At 37.1% G+C, this 18,145-nt stretch overlaps 1 protein-coding gene across 3 annotated transcripts in view; it reads left to right on the forward strand.

Annotated features, from left to right (window-relative positions):
* Nucleotides 1-18,145, forward strand: part of LOC131164565 (probable DNA helicase MCM9) — a 100,709-nt gene that overhangs the window by 49,175 nt on the left and 33,389 nt on the right. For all 3 annotated transcript variants that reach the window (XR_009139283.1, XM_058121849.1, XM_058121850.1), the window contains exon 12: nt 4,371-4,443. Coding sequence is in view for 2 of the 3 variants with exons in the window: in XM_058121849.1 (XP_057977832.1) it covers nt 4,371-4,443 (73 nt within the window). In the remaining variant the exon portion in view is untranslated. The remainder of the gene's footprint in view (nt 1-4,370; nt 4,444-18,145) is intronic.

Below are 18,145 nucleotides of genomic sequence, written 5' to 3' on the forward strand. Positions count from 1 at the left end.
GTGATTTTTTTTAGTTGACTTGATATTTGTTATTATTGTAATTTCTTGCCACAGTTCCTTAAAGAAACTGAAAACATGGCTGTGTTAATATAACAGCTTCAGTTGTGGTATTTATAAATCATTATAGCTGCTTGAGAAACTAGCTCAGCTTACTTCTTGATGCAGTAGTGCACCATCTTTTTACTGCAGTGTCTCCTCTCTTTTTATTTACTATTGCTGTCTTTGGTGTGCAATAGATGGGAGGGGAGGTAAGAGATAGAATCATCAAATCACAAGATGTGTTTTCGTTATTTAAGAACAGTCCTTGGGGGAGTTTTTGGGGTGGGGTAGGGGGTGGGTGGGGTGTAACTATGATTATCAAGGACGAAAATGTAATTTCTTAAAAGCTTTTAAACCCCCCCCCCCCCCCAAATCATTGCCATAGTTGTGCTGCTTTTGAAGGATTGTCTGCTGACCTAGTGATTTGAACCTCCAATTTTTACTTTGTTAATTTGTTCCCATTATTGGTTACATAGGTCCTTCATGCCACCTAACAATAGGCAGCTTAAAATACAAATGTTTAATACATGTTAAATTAGATGTAAAATTTTTTAAAAAAACACGCGACCAACAGACCTGTAAAGACATCCTGGCCTGTCCAAAATAAAGGAAAAAAACAAAAGCGTCATTTGGTGCACTTTGAGTTCACCAAACTCAGATTTCATATAGTTCTATGGATGTAGATTTGCCATGGTCACCCATGGTCATGTGTATGTCACTATTTTGTGCATTTTCCCTTGATGGTTGTCCACTGTCCCACACATGTAGAATCCACACATGCACAAAAGTGCCTCTCCTCCACTTGGAATGAGAGAACCTCCAAAATTGCACCGAATGTTGCTCTGGAACATGAATGAAATCTGTCTTAATATATGCATATACCTACTATCTCTTTCTCTCTCTGCCTTGGATGTGAGTTCTGGTTGCCATGAGGGAGAGGAGTACCTGGCGCTCTGGCAAAAAGTTTCCCTTCAATTTGAGGCTGGATATGGCTGGTTGGGTAACTTGTCTTTATGTTTAAGGAAAATTAGATGTGCAATTGCTTGGTGAGGGTATCTTTGTTGGAGAGGTTCTTCATTGTGTAACTTGGGTATGGATTTGGTTAGGAAATTTCTTGAAGTAGGACTTAGTTGAATGGTAAGGGCTACTTGATTTTCGTTCTTGGTGTTTGAAGGGGGATAATATGAGAAGCTTTGTGGAGGGATTACAGGGCCATGTAGTGTTTGAGGAATTGAACTTATTTGAGCTTTTTGAGTAATAGAAATTCAGATATTGATTTGGTTAATGAGAGTGGAATGAGATAGTTGAATGGGGAAGGATTTAAAATTACCAAATTTTGTTGGCACTGTGCAAATGGCAGTGGTCCAAGGTATTTCATTGTTGAGATTGTTTGGCTGGTTGCTGGGTTGGCTTGATCTTCCATGTTTGACATTATTTTCTTTACAAACTGCCATGATCACTCACCACCCCCTGATCTGCCATCAGCCAGAGTACCAATGCTGGAGGCTTCTTGCGGCGGCACATGCACCCTATGTGCCAGCAATGCGCATGAGAAAACTACCAGAGTTCTGCATTTTCCATATTCATGAGAAATTGTTTCCAGCTAAGATAATTTGGGTTTTCTCCTTGAGATGTTGAAGCTGAACTGATTAAATTTAAGTGTTAGTATAGAGATGCTTTTGGAGCATAATTTCAATGCGAACGCTGGATTCAGACCTATTTGATGCTGTTTGAAGGTTGTATGAGGATTTGAGAAATTGCAATGACTATGCAGAGAGCTTGATAATCATTGCAATTAGTGCTTAAAATTTTTGGTGAGATAACTAAAACTCTCTCATTTATCATGATTTATGCTTACATGATTAGGAAAATTAATAATTTGCTTAATTCCAAGTTTATTGTTACCATTAAAAAAAAATAAAATATGCCTTTTATCATATGACTTCCTCTAGTTCATTCATTGCTTGTATCTTGTTTATACCCATACAAGGTTATGACTAAAAAAAAAAAAAACATGCCCTTTGTCATATAAGTTCTAGTTCATTCTTGCTTGAATCTTGTTCGTACCCATACTCCCTTGTTGTCATATTATTAGGACCATGTCAACTTATGTGCATTATGTTCAATAGCTTAATGTGTGTGTATTGTAGTAAATTTAGAATTTAGATCACTTGTAGTCAAGTTGATTTTGCTCAACATCATTGTACCATATTGCTTTACCTGTGGCCACCAACAAAACATTGAAACCATCCCCATTGAGCTTGCAACAATTGATGCCCAATCTCTGTCTGCCTGGTTAGAAGCTCTTCTAGATTCTGTGGAACAAAATTTTAAGTATCTCACATAACAATTTGCATGAATCATGAAGTTGTTGGATAAGCGCCTCGATGGCTTAGAACAAGCAATTTGGCATCCTATTGAGTCCTGTTCTATGCGGTCAGCCTTGGGCATCCTCCCGAACAAGATGAGTCAAGCCCCAAGACAAACTGGTAGACCAGTTCATCCCCTCAAGCCTCAAGCTAATCTAGAATCTAGGTTTGAGGAGGATAGTTTTGATGAGTTTGGCAATGTAGGGACCAACCTAATGCTAGACACATTCCACATTCCCCTGGGCAAAATCGGGAGTTCTATGGAGATGTTACTAAGAGGGTCAAGGCATATGTATGCACCTATGATGGGAACTTAGATCCAAACTCCCTTTTAGATCCAAGTTCGGTTTGCCAAGATGAAACTTATAGGACTAGATAAGAAGTCTCAAATAACTATTTGATGAACCTCATATTACCCAATGGAAAGTGATGAGACTGTTGAAGCTTGATATACATTGTTGGACCACAACCTAACAGCTTAAGCATTTTGGTGAAGTGGTTGTCTATCATGGTATCAGAGTTGGTTACTAGGAGGTCCTGGGTTCAAGTCTTGTTGCCTAAGTTTATTTTGTTGTATTTAAAAAATTCTTGTATTCCCTATAATTAGTGATATTATCATGTGTTTATGTCTCCATGTGCTGTCGGGCTGCAAGTGTAGGGGAGTGTTGAAGCTTGATACGCATTGTTGGCCCACAACCTAATATCTTAAGCTTTTAGGTGAAGTTGTTATCTAACAGAGACAATGGTTGAAGGAGAAGTACCTCCCTCCTTCCTATAAGAACCAACAATTTAGTAAATTTTGAACCATTGACAAACCACCACTGTAGCAAGCTATATTGAGTGATTCAAAGATCTATTGCTTAGGAGTGGTATTGTTGAAGTGCTATTTCTTGAAGCATGACATTCTCAAAATTGGAAAGCAAATTAGTATTGTCTGACCCACAAAAATGAAATAGGAAGTTGAATCTCACATTAATCAGCAGCGACATAGAAAAAAACTCAATAGTAGGCTTGTAGTTTTCTATTGCTTTTTGTTTATTGATATTCATCTTTATGCATTTTTTGAAAACTTGCAAATCAACTCCATAACAACACAAATTCAAGATTTGATGCTTCAATAACTTTGCTTTCTAGCATGAGCGAACCCTACAATGCTTTTCTACTAGGAAGCATGACCATAGAGACGAGGGAGACAAGCATGATATGACACAGACAAGGGAAGGGGGGGTGAGACAAATTCTAAAGATGTAGGACATGTTGCAGCTAGGTCATGGCAATAAAAAATTTATAACATTAATATAGCACTGCATATCCAAAGGAATCTTCAGTTTATGTCACTGCCTCTATTGTAAATATAGTCAATTTTATTTTAAATAGATGATTTTATAATTATTTTTATGAATAAGTTAAAACAGAACTCTAGTTAAAATGTGCGATTTGTCTTGTTTAAAGTGTGTCAAAGAAGCATAGAGTATGTATTGGAAGTGAATGAGTTTTGACACTGCAATACCAGAAGTGTTCCTGCTGCATAGGTTTGGAGGCCATTGTTTTCTCCACAATCTTTCAATTATTGAGGGTAATTTTTAGTGTTTTATGACTTTATATAAGATCTTTTCAGAAAACTTTACTATGAATTTGATGCTGATGTGGTTGCTTTATTTAGTTTTCCGAATTCATGCTTATCTTAATACATATCTAAGATTTTTGATAGGACGTACATTGAAAAATATTGGTGGATTGAAATTCTCTCATTTGTTTATTTAGAGTTTGACATGTCTTTACATTGTTGCTGTTACTTTTTCATTAGGTCTTTAGAGGTATTTTTTTTTATCAAGAAATATCAAACTGTATATCTCAATTGTTTTTAGCTGCAGATTTTTTTATTTTTTTATTTTATGGATTTTTTTGGACATGAATATTATTATTCAGCTAAAAAATGCTGACATTTTGATGGAATTATAGGAGAATGGATGTTGGAAGCTGGGGCGCTTGTTTTGGCAGATGGTGGACTTTGTTGTATAGATGAATTTGATAGGTACTTCGTGTGAATGGATAGAGGGTGGGCCTTGGATTAGCTGTAAGGTTGCTCCTTTGTGACTGGTTGGTCACAGGTTCAAGTCCAAAGGAAACAGCCTCTCTGCATAAAAGCAGGGGTAGGGCCTGCATACACTGTGATGACCTTTCCCTTACCCTCGCTAAGCGGGGAGCCTTGTGGCCCGGGACTCCCTTTTTCCTGTGAATGGATACATAATGTTTTTTCTTTGCTTTAATTATCCTGGTTCTAGTGGATCATAATTTTCCTGCTCTATTTGCTAGATATCATTGTAGTTGGTGTAATCATTACTGTTTCAGTTTGTTAGTTGTGTTGTTATGTCAGCTGAAAAATGGTTCAAATTTTTAAGAGACAAACACACTTTCTCCTCTTCCATGGGTGAAGAATGGGATTTACAAATATAGCTTGTCTTTTGTTAATGTACCACGTAGCCCCAAAGGCTTATACCAGAGTGCGCTAATAATTCATGTGAAGCTTGACCAACCTAGAGAGAGAGGTTCAGAGTGACTTGGGGTCTCAGGCAAGGGGATCCGTGTCTCCTTTTCTGTTCTCTCTAGCAGTGTTAAGTGGGTTGCATATGCATGCTTAGGGTTTGGGGATGATCAGAGGCCTTCATGTGGGGAGGGAGGATTTCTTGAGGACAATATTGCAAAATCCTGCAAAATCATTATCTTGCTTAAAATCTTCGACAAAATATTGGGTTTAAAGATCAACTTGTCCAAAAGTGGGTTGGCTGCTATGAATTTAGGTGTTAGGGATCTAGAGAGTTTAATTCCTTGGTAGGGTGTGTTTCCCATCAAGTGGTTGCTTACCAATCTTAGTCTTTCGCTTGGAGGAAATCGAAAATCCACAGCCCTTTGTGATCTTGTGATTGAAAAGGTGGGCAGAAGATTGGAGGTTGAAAGAGGGGGTATTTTTCTCTTGGGGGTTGTTTACACTTACTTGAGTTTCTCTTTCCAACATTATTGGATACTTACTTTCTCTTTCTAGAGTGCCTCTGAAAATTGCTAGGGATTTTAGAGAGGTTGTTGCTTGACTTTCTTTGAGCATTCAAGGTATGTGGTGTATAAGGTGCAGTAACTGTAATATAGTAATGATATTAAACATGTCCAATTACTATAAATGAAATTCATAAATAAATTAAATATCATTTATTTTAAAAATACGGATGATTTGGACATAAATGGTCAAATTAAATGTTGTAGCCAACATCTAAATTTATTTTTTCTTATAATTTGAAATTTCTGAAAGCATTTCATATCCTTGTAATATTCTCTAGTTTCAACAGGAAAGGAAGTTGAATGAAGCAAATTTTCAATTTGGGTTTTAGATCTCAAATTTGAATTTCAAGGAAATTTCATTCTATGAGTTAAAATTTTAATGAATTTCACTGAAATTTGAGATTTCGAAAAATTTTGATGTAGTGGAAATTTCATTCTATAAGTTGAAATTTTAATGAATTTCGTTGAAATTTGAGATGATAAATTTTGATGTAGTGTAAATTTCAATAGAAATCTTGTAAAATGGAAATTGACTTCATTTTGATTCAAGGGTGGTGGAAATATTTTGTGGGTACAAGACCATGGGTGGACCATTTTATCCCTGCGGTAGAAAGAGAGAGTGTGGGAGAGTGAACCTTTGAGGCTGTTCTCTTCTAAATCTTTTTTCTCTCACATTTTTAAAACCCCTTCTCCCATCGATTTTCCTTGGATCCATTCCATTTGGAAGGCTGAGGTTTTAGAAAATCTAGAACTTTATCTAGACTCTGATATTGAATAGGATTGATACGCATGATATGTTATAGATATGAAGGCCCAATATGTCCCGTAGTCTTGACTTGTGCTTAATGTGCCATGGGTCCAATGAAATGGATGCACCCTGCGTTCTGCATTGTAAGGTGGCGTCCTTTTACACAGGTGAAGCTTGGGTGGTGCCTTGGAATGTGGGAGATTTTTTTCTTGTGAAGCGTAGGGTTTTTGCTCGTAGAAAGGGTTGTGAATTATGGAGTGGAACAATATTCACTACCTTATGGGTCCTTTGGATTGAGAGGAATAGGAGAATCCTTAAGGGTTGCAGTGTCGTCTTTTATGGGATAGAGTGGTATTCTTGGCTTTGTTTGGGGTCCATTGTTTTGGTGTCTTTTGGGTTTATAGTCTTTAAAGGATTGGAAGGCAGCTTTTTTGTAATATTTTTGGTTATAGTTTATTGTACATTGAGAACATCTTGTCCTCTTTTGTTGTACATTGTTTTGAGTGTCACGGTCCGACTATTTTCACACCCTTGTGAAGGACCGTGCGGTGCTAGCTAAAGCACTCTTGTTTAACTAACCAGTCAATCGTTTACCAACATTCATCCACGAAACACTTTCATTAGCATTCAATCATATGGCAGTGGAAACAGTAAGCATTCATGAAAGCAGTGGCAAGCAAGCAGTAAACATTGAATCTACTCAATTCATTAACACCTCCGTTGACATTGTGTGCTTAGCAAGGGAGGCAAGTAGGCTAAACACGTTGACAATAGCTAGTGAGTTTTACAATGATTGATGAACACTCACCCTCCCCTAAAGAGGTTTTTATGTAATTATCATCCTGGCACTAGGAAACATCAAAGTGACCGAGGAGTCATACTGTCTTATTTGGCATACAAATAAATTATTAGCAGAAAATAACCCTACACTAGTATTTACATGATGGAAACCCATCCCAAGCACATGAGATAAGCGGTCACAGGCAAGCATAATGCCCTGAACAAGCTTAGCTCGTGACATTTTGGTTCGTAATACAATTTTTTTTCTCTCCCCCCCAACCCCACACCCCCCCCCCCCCCCCCCCCCCCCCCCCCCCCAAAAAAAAGCATGTGAAGCCAAAACCAGTGCTCAAGCGCAACTCCTTTGCACATGGAGAGGTTTACAAAGAAATGATATCCAATAACGGAAGGAAGGTAGGGGAGATGAGGTTTGAACCCCAGAGTTGTAGAAAAACATATCTTTGATACCATGTTAGCCACCTTCCTTAGCACCAAAAGGTTATAGCATAGACCAACAACATATATTAGACTAACACACACCTCGCCTATACTCCTGGTGTGTGGAGGCTAACAAATGGATAGCCAATGCAAACAAATGAAGAATGAGGTTCGAAGTCTCTTTGTATTACCAAAGCTATGATACCAAATTGTTTTTTATCAATAAAACAACCACCACTACTGCGCCTTAACCCCCAATAGTTGGGCCGACTATAAGAATCTTCTTCCGCCGTTCCACACAATCTAGTGCAATATCCTCCACCATTGGGGTGGTGTCAAATCTGTACATCTCAATCCAAATTATTCAAGGTCTACACCTTCCCTCTCGTTTCCATGAACATTAACTAGCTTACTCCTCATTAGTAAATTATTTGGCCCAAGCTGCAAGAACGCAAACCATCTTAACCACCCTTCCCTTATCTTCAGTAGGTGCTACTCCTAACTTGCCTTGAATTTGTTCATTCTTTACCTCTTAGTGTTATACCATTCATTTTCCATAGCATTCTCATTTGGGCAACTTATATTTTTTTGAAAATCTCTTTGTTGCCCAACATTCTAATCCATATAGCTTAGTTAATCTTATAGGCATTGTGTGTGTGTGTGTGTATATATATTTGTAATTTTAAGGGTGTTTTACGATCACACAACATGCCTGGTGCACTTTTGCATTTTTCCTACTTGCTTTAACTCTGTATATCCATCTTTCAATTTCTTGACCATTGGCACTCCCAATAGATGTCTATAAACCAGCTTTGGGGTTTTTTCACTCTCGCAATGAACTTTCCTTCCTTCTTTTGTAGAGCTTACTCTTTTTCTTTAGGTTATTTCTTGCTACTCTTTATGTTTGTGTTTGATCACGATTTTAGGGGTTCGTTCAATCTAGATCAAAGGGAAACCTCTAAGTTGAGATTGGATAAAGTGGGGGTTGTTCTTGCTTTTTTCATTTTTGAAAGAAAAATCAAGTGTGCCATAGGTGGGTGGGGCTATAGTCACTTGTGGCAAAATAGTTCTATGATGGATTCTCATTGGTTGCCTAGGAAGTTTGGGTAGGTGTTTTCATAGTTTTCAGGCTGGAAATGGGGCTTATTGAATGGCAATTAATGTGACTAGGGTAGGGAAGTTTTTTGGAGCTAGGGCATGGTTGGTGAGATGGGAGGTTTTCTGCTGTAGCTTATGGAGGTTCTAAAGGTGCTAGTTGGATTAGATTTGGGGGAGAATTCAGTGCAATGATGAGTTCTCTTCTTCTGGACGCTGATGGTAAAGGTAATGACAAGATTATTGATAATCGTTCTTGGAGTCAAGTGGTATTGGGCCAAATGAAGCTTGTAAAGGGAAATCTCAGCACGTCGGAGGATGGTGTGACGACATATTTTAAGAAGGTTAGTGTTCATTGTGGGGGGAAGTCCTTGGGATTTTGTTGCAAGGAGTGAACAAAGTCAAAGACTACTAGGGTTTTTGATGGAAAGAAAGGTTTCTAAGGCGGCTAGGGTTTCCCTCATGGAAGATGGGGCATTGAAGGCTGGGTGATGTGGGTCTGGGCTATGATTATTATTTTGGACCTAGGCTGAATTTTAGATAGGAATGGGGGCTTCTCTATTCATTGTTGGGCCAGTATTTTGAGCAGGCCCACTATCAAGTTGAAGATACCAATTTGGGCCTGTTTAGTTTAAAGGAGAAAGATATGGTTATTGCTCAGTTGCGCTGCCTTAATACGTAGGTTGAAAGTCCTACTCTTAGAGCCCAAGAGCATTTTACATGAAGGGAGAGCTGTCAACCACAATTTCCTCTCTTGAACAAAACCCAAATTCATTATCTAGAAGTCCACACCTGAAATTGATCTTGTTTTGGATTGAAATCTTGAAGGCAATCTGGCAGTGCATTGCTGGTCTTCAAAGCAGATTTTTGGTGGGCAAGAGGATAAAAGCAGCAGCTTCGGAAATAGTAGAGAGAAAAAGGAGGACATAGAAAGGTTAGCTTCAAAAGTATGGGCTAGTTTGGCTGATCATTTTGTTTCCTTAGATGGAGGGTTTTCTACTGTAGGGGATGGGATACTCAGTGGGATGTTTGGGGATGAAAAATGGAAGTTCCCCCTCAGAATCAAAACTCCCGTGTGGACGAAATTCAGGTTATTATTGTTGGTTTGAAGGGAAATACTATTGGAAAGGAAGCAAAATATTTAGGGATCATAAGGTTTATGCTTGCTGAGAGGAACCGTGGGCTTTGATTTAAGGGAAAAAAATTTGAAGAAACTTGAGATTCTTCTGGTGTGAAAACAAAGAAATTTTTTTAAAGAAATTTAGGAGGAAATTTTAGTGTAGTGGTACTATCAATTGTTACTAGTGAGGTTTCGCATTTGCAAGGAAAAAAGGATTTTGGACAATATAGTGAAGGCATTAGTGATTTTGAATGCAACAAGGGTGGTGAGAATTAGGATCAGCATGGCCATATTTTTGACTCTTCTTCTAATCATCTTGGGGATTTAACTTATGTGCCGCCACCTCCAAAATGATTTGGAAAATGGGTGGCACGGTTATAAATAAAATAGTTAATGGTTGAATTTTTCCAACACAAGTTGATGGAATTTCTGGGAAGGATTTCAAGCTCGACTTTCAATAGATAAATTATATTTCTGATTGTTTGATTGTGGAGGAAATGGAGTTTGGCTTGATGGTGGAAAATAAAAGGTTAAGAAGGGTTAGAGGGAACTAGCAAATTTGAAGTGCTTGGTGAATTACGATGGCTTAAAGAGGGCTTTTCTTTAGGTAAAGTGATATCCTGACATGGTATTAGAGCCAAGTTGCTAGGAGTTTTTTTGTTCTAGTCTTGTTGCTTGCGGTTATTGTTTGTTTTTTAAGAGTTAAGAAGGGTTAGAGGGAACTAGCAAATTTGAAGTGCTTGGTGAATTACGATGGCTTAAAGAGGGTTTTTCTTTAGGTAAAGTATATTCTGACATGGTATTAGTGGCAAGTTGCTAGGTCTTGGGTTCTAGTCTTGTTGCCCGCGGTTATTGTTTGTTTGTTAAGAATTATGTTATTCCCTACAATTGGTCTTGTTTATAGTTTGTTTCTCTCTCCACATGATGTTGGGTTGTATATGTGGAGGAGTGTTAAGGCCTGATATACATTGTTGGCCGGCAACCTAAGAGCCCAAGCTTTTAGGTAAAGCTGTATTCTAACATGATCATATGACATAGAGGAGTTTAAGATCATATCACAGGACTAATTTTTATCCCCATGTCTATGTCCTCCATGTATTCATTCATAACCTTTATTGTCCTTATCCAATGGTGACAAATCAAATCCACGCCTATGAATATTTTCTCACTCCGTGATACCCCTTGTATGATATTATCCATATCTTTGCAAAACCTCTTTTAATGATTTTTTGTTAGCTTACCTGAGGAGCATAAGCACAAAGACCATCTGGGTTTTTATTATTCTACAACATTATATTTTAGGTCTTTGTCTACAATGATGCCTACTCTAATTGTACACCAAAATTTTAATCCAAAATTTTCAATTTCTCTTTTTTTCCCTTCCTATTTAATTTCTCCAAGACAAATCATGTTAATTTTTCTTATAATAATTGTGTCAACTACCTCCATTCTTTTACCCATGAGGGCCACTATGTTCCAAGCTGCTAATCTAACCTTAGTCCCTTGCACTAGCTTCGTGACCTATCCACACTCAAAATGATGTGGGACCCTTACATATTTGACATTGTAACTGGGTGCCAGCATCACGTATCTCTTTAGGGCGATGATCATTGCCAATTTTTCACTATACCGAGGGGGTAAAAAAGTGCAATGAGTCAGTCATAATGGATGGCCCTGTGAATAATCAGTTATGATTTAGTTCATAAAGATCTGAAAATTCCGTTGGCTGCAGCTGTATAACTAGGCTGTGCAATCGGTAGGATTGAGTAGAAAAAATAGAAAATCAAAATTTTTTGGTTTAGTTGGAGGGTAAACTGAACCAAATTGAACAATTTCTTAGAACTGAAACCAAGTGAACCGAATTAGTTCAGTTTGTGATCTTAAAAACCGAACTGGACCGAATTGCTGTGACCAAGCATTGCTTGAGGCAAAAACTGAACTGACCGAATCTTAGCAAAAAAAACCTAACAAATCGATTTCAATATGAGCATTAAAACTATTGTCAATTGCTAAATAACAAACATCAATATTCTTTCAAATTGGAAGTTTCAATGAGAATTTTTAATTGGTTTCATAAGTGTTCAATTTTCTTTGTAACAAGAAGTAAAAGGCAAGAAGACCCAAGATTTTCAACTCCAACATCGACAAATAATGTGTTGTTTTATTAGCATTAGAAGACTCAAGATTCCTGTCAAGAAGGCAAGAACATACTTGTGACTTTTAAATCTTTAGATTTAGGCTCTTCGGTCCTCACTCTGAATCTCTAGTCCCAGATTCACGGCTCATGGCTATTAGATGAGTTGATAGGTGGGCTGATGAAGGAGGCTGGAAGGAGAGGAGGCAGTGGCGGAAATGGCCAGTCCGAGTAGTGTTAGAGTGGAGAAGAAACCATTTGACTATCGTTCAGCTGACAGTCTTGCAAAGTGTGGCTACTGAAGGCTTACGAGAATAGAGGATGATTTGGTGATTTGGGGCTGGCCTTAATTTCCTGTAGCCTAAAAGGTAAGGGACTAGGAGGGGCTTGGCTAGCAGAATGGGCTGGGATGGCAAGCGGAGGCCTGCAAGGAGCTTGTGTTATTTATTTTGGTTTCTTCGGTCGGTATCTAGATTTCAATTGCAAGACTAAGGATCGAATTGAACATTTTTTACCACAACAATAACAAAACCAAGCCTTAGTCCCACTAAGTGGGGTTGACTATATGAATTCTTTTCCGCCAATTTATGCGATCATGCGCCATTTCTTTTGATAGATTCAAGGATATTAAATCCTTACTCACTATCTCCTTCCAAGTTATTTTAGGTCTACCCCTACCCCTTCTATTGCCCCCATAGTAACTAAGTCACTTTTCCTCACAAGTGCACTATGTGGCCTACGTTGCAAGTGTCCATACCATTTGAGTCGTCCCTCCCTTATCTTATCTTCTATAGGAGTTATACCTAACTTACCATGAATATGTTCATTCCTTAATTTATCTTTCAATGTTATACCACTCATCTATCTAAGCATTCTCATCTCGGCAACTTTTACTTGTTGGATATTATGTTTCTTTGTCGCCCAACATTCCGATCCATATAGCATAGCTGGTCTTATAGCTGTCCTATAAAACTTCCTTTTAAATTTTAAAGGTATTTTATGATCACAGAGCACACTTGAAGCACTTCTCCATTTTAACCAATCTGCTTTAACTCTATGCATTACATCATCTTCAATTTCTTTTTCAGCTTGCATAATAGCTCCAAGGTATCAAAATCCACAAGTGCTATTTATTTTTTCATCATCAAGTTTAACTTTGTCTCAAATATTCCTCCTATTATTACTAAAATTACATTTCATATATTCTTTCTTCTTTCGACTTATCCTAAAGCCTCTAGATTCCAAAGCTTCTCTCTATAAATCTAACTCAGCCTCCACTCAGTCCTTAGTTTCGTCAATTAATACAATATCATCTGCAAACAACATAAGCCATGGAACTTCCTTTTGAATATTCTTAGTCAATTGGTCCATCACTAAAGCAAAAAGATAAGGACTCAAAGCAGATCCTTGATGTATACCTATGGTGATTGGAAATTCTCTAGTTTCTCCATCTATAGTCCTTACACTAGTCATTACTCCATCGTACATATCCTTAATGACATCGGTATACCTACTACATACACCCTTTTTTTCTAAAACCCACCATAGAACTTCCCTAGGTATCCTATCATATGCTTTCTCAAGGTCAATAAATATCATATGCAAGTACCTCTTCTTTTCCCTAAACTTTTCCATTAATCTTCTTAAAAGATAAATAGCTTCTATGGTAGATCTCCCAGGCATAAAACCAAATTGTTTTTTTGAGATCTTCGTTTCTAACCTTAATCCTTGTTCAACTACCCTTTCCCATAGTTTCATCGTATGACTCAGAAGTTTAATTCAACAATAGTTATTACAATTTTGAATATCTCCTTTACTCTTGTATATAGATATTAAAGTGCTTTTCCTCCATTCATCTGGCATTTTCTTAGTTTTTACAATTTTATTAAATAAATTAGTTAACCATATAATTCCGTTATCACCTAAGCATTTCTAAACTTCAATTGGGATGTTATCTGGTCCCATAGTTTTCCCATTTTTCATCTTTTTTAGTGCAAACTTATCTTCATTAACTTTAATTTTGCGAATAAATCTTATATTTTTAGTCTTTTCCTCATTTGACAATTCTAAGTTTAAGCCTTCTATTTTGTTTTTATTAAACAACTTACTAAAGTAACTTCACCATCTTTCTTTAATGTCTCCATCCTTAACCAAGGCAATATCATCCTCACTTTTTATACATTTTACATTTCTTAAGTCCTTGCTCTTCCTTTCTGAGTTTAAATATATCTCTTTCCCCTTCTTTTGTACCTAATCTATCATACAAACTATAAAATGATCTATATTTAGCTTCACTAATGACCTTTTTTGCATCTTTTCTTGCCTGCTTATATTTTTCAAAGTTATCTCTGTTTCTTTATTTTTTCCAAGTTTTATACCAAATTCTTTTTGTCTTTATGATTTTTTGTACATCTTTATCCCACCACCAACTCTCTTTGCTATTCGAGAATCTTTCCCTTGATTCACTTAAAATCTCTTTTGCTATCTTTTAATAGAGTTAGCTAATCTATTCCAAAGAGTATTTGTATCTATCTCATCCTCTATGGTCCAATCCTCATCTTTGATCATTTTATCTTTAAATTTTATTATATTTTCTCCTTTTAGGTTCCACCATCTAGTTCTCTTACATTGGTTTATTTTATCATTTTTCTTCAATTTTTTAATACATATATCTAACACTAAGACTCTATGTTGTGTGGTTAGACTTTCACCTGGAATAACTTTACAATTCTTGCATGATAAACGATCTACCCTCCTAGTAAAAAAAAAATCTATTTGGCTTCTATTTTGTCCACTTTTAAAGGTTATTAAGTGTTCTTCTCTCTTCTTAAAGCAAGTATTCATTATACTAAAATCATATGACATAGTGAAATCTAAGATCATCTCCCCAGACTCATTTTTGTCTCCATGTCCATATCTTCTATGTATCCTCTCATAATTTTTATTATCTCTTCCAACGTGTCCATTCAGATCTCCTCCTATAAATATTTTCTCAGTCCTTGGTAAGCCTTGTATAATACTATCCATATCTTCCCAAAATTCTCTTAAGATTTTCTGCTAAGCCGACTTGAGGAGCATAAGCACTAATGATATTTATTATCTCTTGTCTTAATACCATCTTGATTTTTATAATTCTATCCCCTACTCTAGTTACATCCACAACGCTATCTTTTAAGTTTTTGTCTATAAAGCTTAGTCCATTCTTATGTTTTTCTTTTCTAATGTACCAAAGTTTAAATCCTGATTTATCAATTTCTCTAGCTTTCTCCCCCACCCACTTAGTTTTTTGAAGGCAAATTATATTAATTCTTCTTCTAATCATTGTATCCACAATTTCCATGCTTTTACTCGTAAGTATCCCTATATTCCAAGTTGCTAATCTAATCTTAGTTTCTTGAACTAACGTCTTTACCTGCCCACATCTAGAATGATGCAGGAACCCTCGCATATTGGACACCGTACCTGGGCACCAACACGACGCGTCGCTTCGGGGCGACGACCTAGCCCACCCTTGCCCACTTTTCGCTACACTTAGGTGGTTCATGTGCAACGCGTCGCTTGTAGGGGACGCCCCAACAAATATTTGGTAAGAATTCATATCATAGTGATCTTACAAATTTTATGCTAGCTGTCAGCTACCTAACACAACCCTCCTCCTTCACCCAGGCTTGGGACTGGCTGTGTGTGAAAAAATTAGGACATTAAGTGCATCACAGGCGGAGTTGAATCGAACATTTTTTGGAAAACAAAATTAAGATCGAACCAGGCAGAACCAGTTTTGGGACCAAAGTACATGAGCCAAACTAGTTTGGTTTAGTCGGTTTTTTGGTTTCCATCAAATTATGCACAGCCCTATACATAACACAATCCTCGTTTACGCTGGGTTGGGACTGGAATGTGTGAAAAGAATTAAAGCACTTATTATGTGCAGTTCTTTTGTTAATAAAATAAGAAATTTATAGAAGGGAGAGGAAAATCAAGGTACACAAGAAAAGAAGGATGAGACAACCTCCTAAATATTAGTCAAGTGAAATCCTTTAAAACCCAGCAGTGGAAGCCCACAAGAAGCAAGAAACACTATTTTATCCCAAGGGAAGCTAAAAAAAAGAGCAATATTGTATGTTAAGCTGGCAAGTCTTCATGTGCAGTCCCATTGCACATGTTGCTGCAGCAAACAAACAGCACATAACAGATGGTTGGCAATATGGTTTGAGTCAAAAATCATTAAAAACTGGAAGATCATTTTTTTGGTTTGTGTCTACTTCACTTATGCTACTAATTTATTGTGTTATTTGCCTTTGGTAAGGCTAGGTAGGATCCTGGTGAATCCCCAAAACTTGCTCCCATCATTTTGTCCCTTTTCTCCATGTTATTTCTTAATCCATTTTGTTATATCTAAAGAATTTCAGTCAATGAGAAATATTTTTCTGGATTCAGTGTCCATGTTGTGGACAATGTATATTCACCTTGAGGACATGATTTAGTTGGTTCTCAAATGTAAACCTCTTAGTGACTTAGTTTTATGCTATACAAACTTATCTTATGCTAGAAGAACTTCTAAGGAGAAACTTGGGTGCTGTAGAATTACTTCTGATGGGGGTTATGTTTATTTCATTTGAGTGCAACTTGCATGATATTCCTCATTCAACACAGAATATATTCAGTTTTATGCTATAAGAACTCATGCTAGAAGATCTAGTGAGAAACTTGGGGGCTGTAGAATTACTTCTGGGAGCGGTTATGCCAATTCCATTAGGGGGTGCAACTTGCATGATATTCCTCATTCAACACACAATATATTCTGTTTTGCTACTGGTGGTAGGTCTGTAGCTACTCAGATTGAAAGATTCTTGATCACTGCAATGTGGGTTGACTCCTTCCCCAGTTTGGATCATCATCATTAGTCCTTGCATGTCATTTGGTGAAAAAATATCAATCATTTGAGTTTGAGATGAGAATATGTGGTTGTGACATTCTACTTTTCTTGGTTGGTGTTAAAGCTTGATATACTTTGTCAAACCACAACCGAATAGCTTAAGCCTTTAGGTAAAGTGGTCATCTAACAAGGTATCAAAGCAGGATACCAGGAGGTCTTGGGTTCTAGTCTCCTTGCCCGCATTTGTTGTGTGATGTTTAAGTAATTATTTATTCTCAATAATAGGTGTTATTTATTGTGTATTTATCTCTCCACGTGTTGTCGGGCTGCATGTGCAGGGGAGTGTTAAAGCTTGATGTACGTTGTTAGCCCACAACCTAATAGATTAAGCTTTTAGGTAAAGTTGCAATCTAACAATTGGATTAAGGATTGGTGGAGGGGGAGTGAGGTGAAAGGTTAAGAGCGATTTCAGTTTATGAAGTTAAAAGTATGTGAAAAAAATGTTGGAAGTTTGGGATGCTGGGGTGTTTGATGATGATAGGAATAGAAAATATGACTATTTTACAGGAGCTAGGCACTCTAGATAGGATGAAGGAGGGTTCTCATTTGGAGGATTTAGCTAAGAGAAGAAATCTTTACAATATGGGCTTGTGGAGAGTTTTGAAGAGAGGAGACTAGCTCGTGATAGAAAGACTAGGTTGAAGTGGGCTATGGAGGATGATTGTGGTACTAGGCTTATCCATAAAGTGGCTAGTGGCAGGAGATCGAAGAATTTTATTAGTTGGAGAATGATGATGGTGGTTGTTAAAGATCCGCAGTTAGTTGCAAAGGAAATTGCAAAGTAATTTAGGGTTCTTTATTTGGAAGCGGATGATGATAAGCTTATAATTGAGGGTCTGGGATGATGCCTTACTAGATATAGAACTTTCTAATGGGGGAGGAAGTTGGAAAGGCTCTTTGATGGAGAAGGAAAAGACCCCTGACCTTGATGGTTATACTTTTTCTTTTATTATTATTCTTTAATTTGTGTTAGATATTTTGAATTTTCATCTCTTGAAAGTGTTTAATGAGTTATTTGAAAATGATATGGTGATTATAAGTATTAATTATGCTTTTATTACCTCTTTGGCGAAGAATGATTGCTTCATTAGGGTTAGGGATTTTAGGCTCATAATCCTCATCACAAAGGTTCCTTTTCAAACAAGCATAGTGAAGTTTTGATTGGTACAGTTTTTTATGTGCAGAATGCTGTTATTGTGACCATTGCAATTTGAGTGGAGTCCCATTGTTTATTGGTGTTCAATGAGATTGTAGAGGTTGCTAGGATGAGGGAAAAAAATTGGAGGGGGGAGGGGGGTTTGGAATTGATTAAACCCCCTTGGGACATTAGGCAAAGGCATACATTATCTTAATTTCTTTTAACGCTTGTGATGAAAGATGGACCCTTTGAGTAGGATGATTGATAGAGGGTTGTATGGATATCTAATGAAAG

This window comes from Malania oleifera, chromosome 9, assembly GCF_029873635.1.
Source record: "Malania oleifera isolate guangnan ecotype guangnan chromosome 9, ASM2987363v1, whole genome shotgun sequence".
NCBI classification, from domain to species: domain Eukaryota; kingdom Viridiplantae; phylum Streptophyta; class Magnoliopsida; order Santalales; family Ximeniaceae; genus Malania; species Malania oleifera.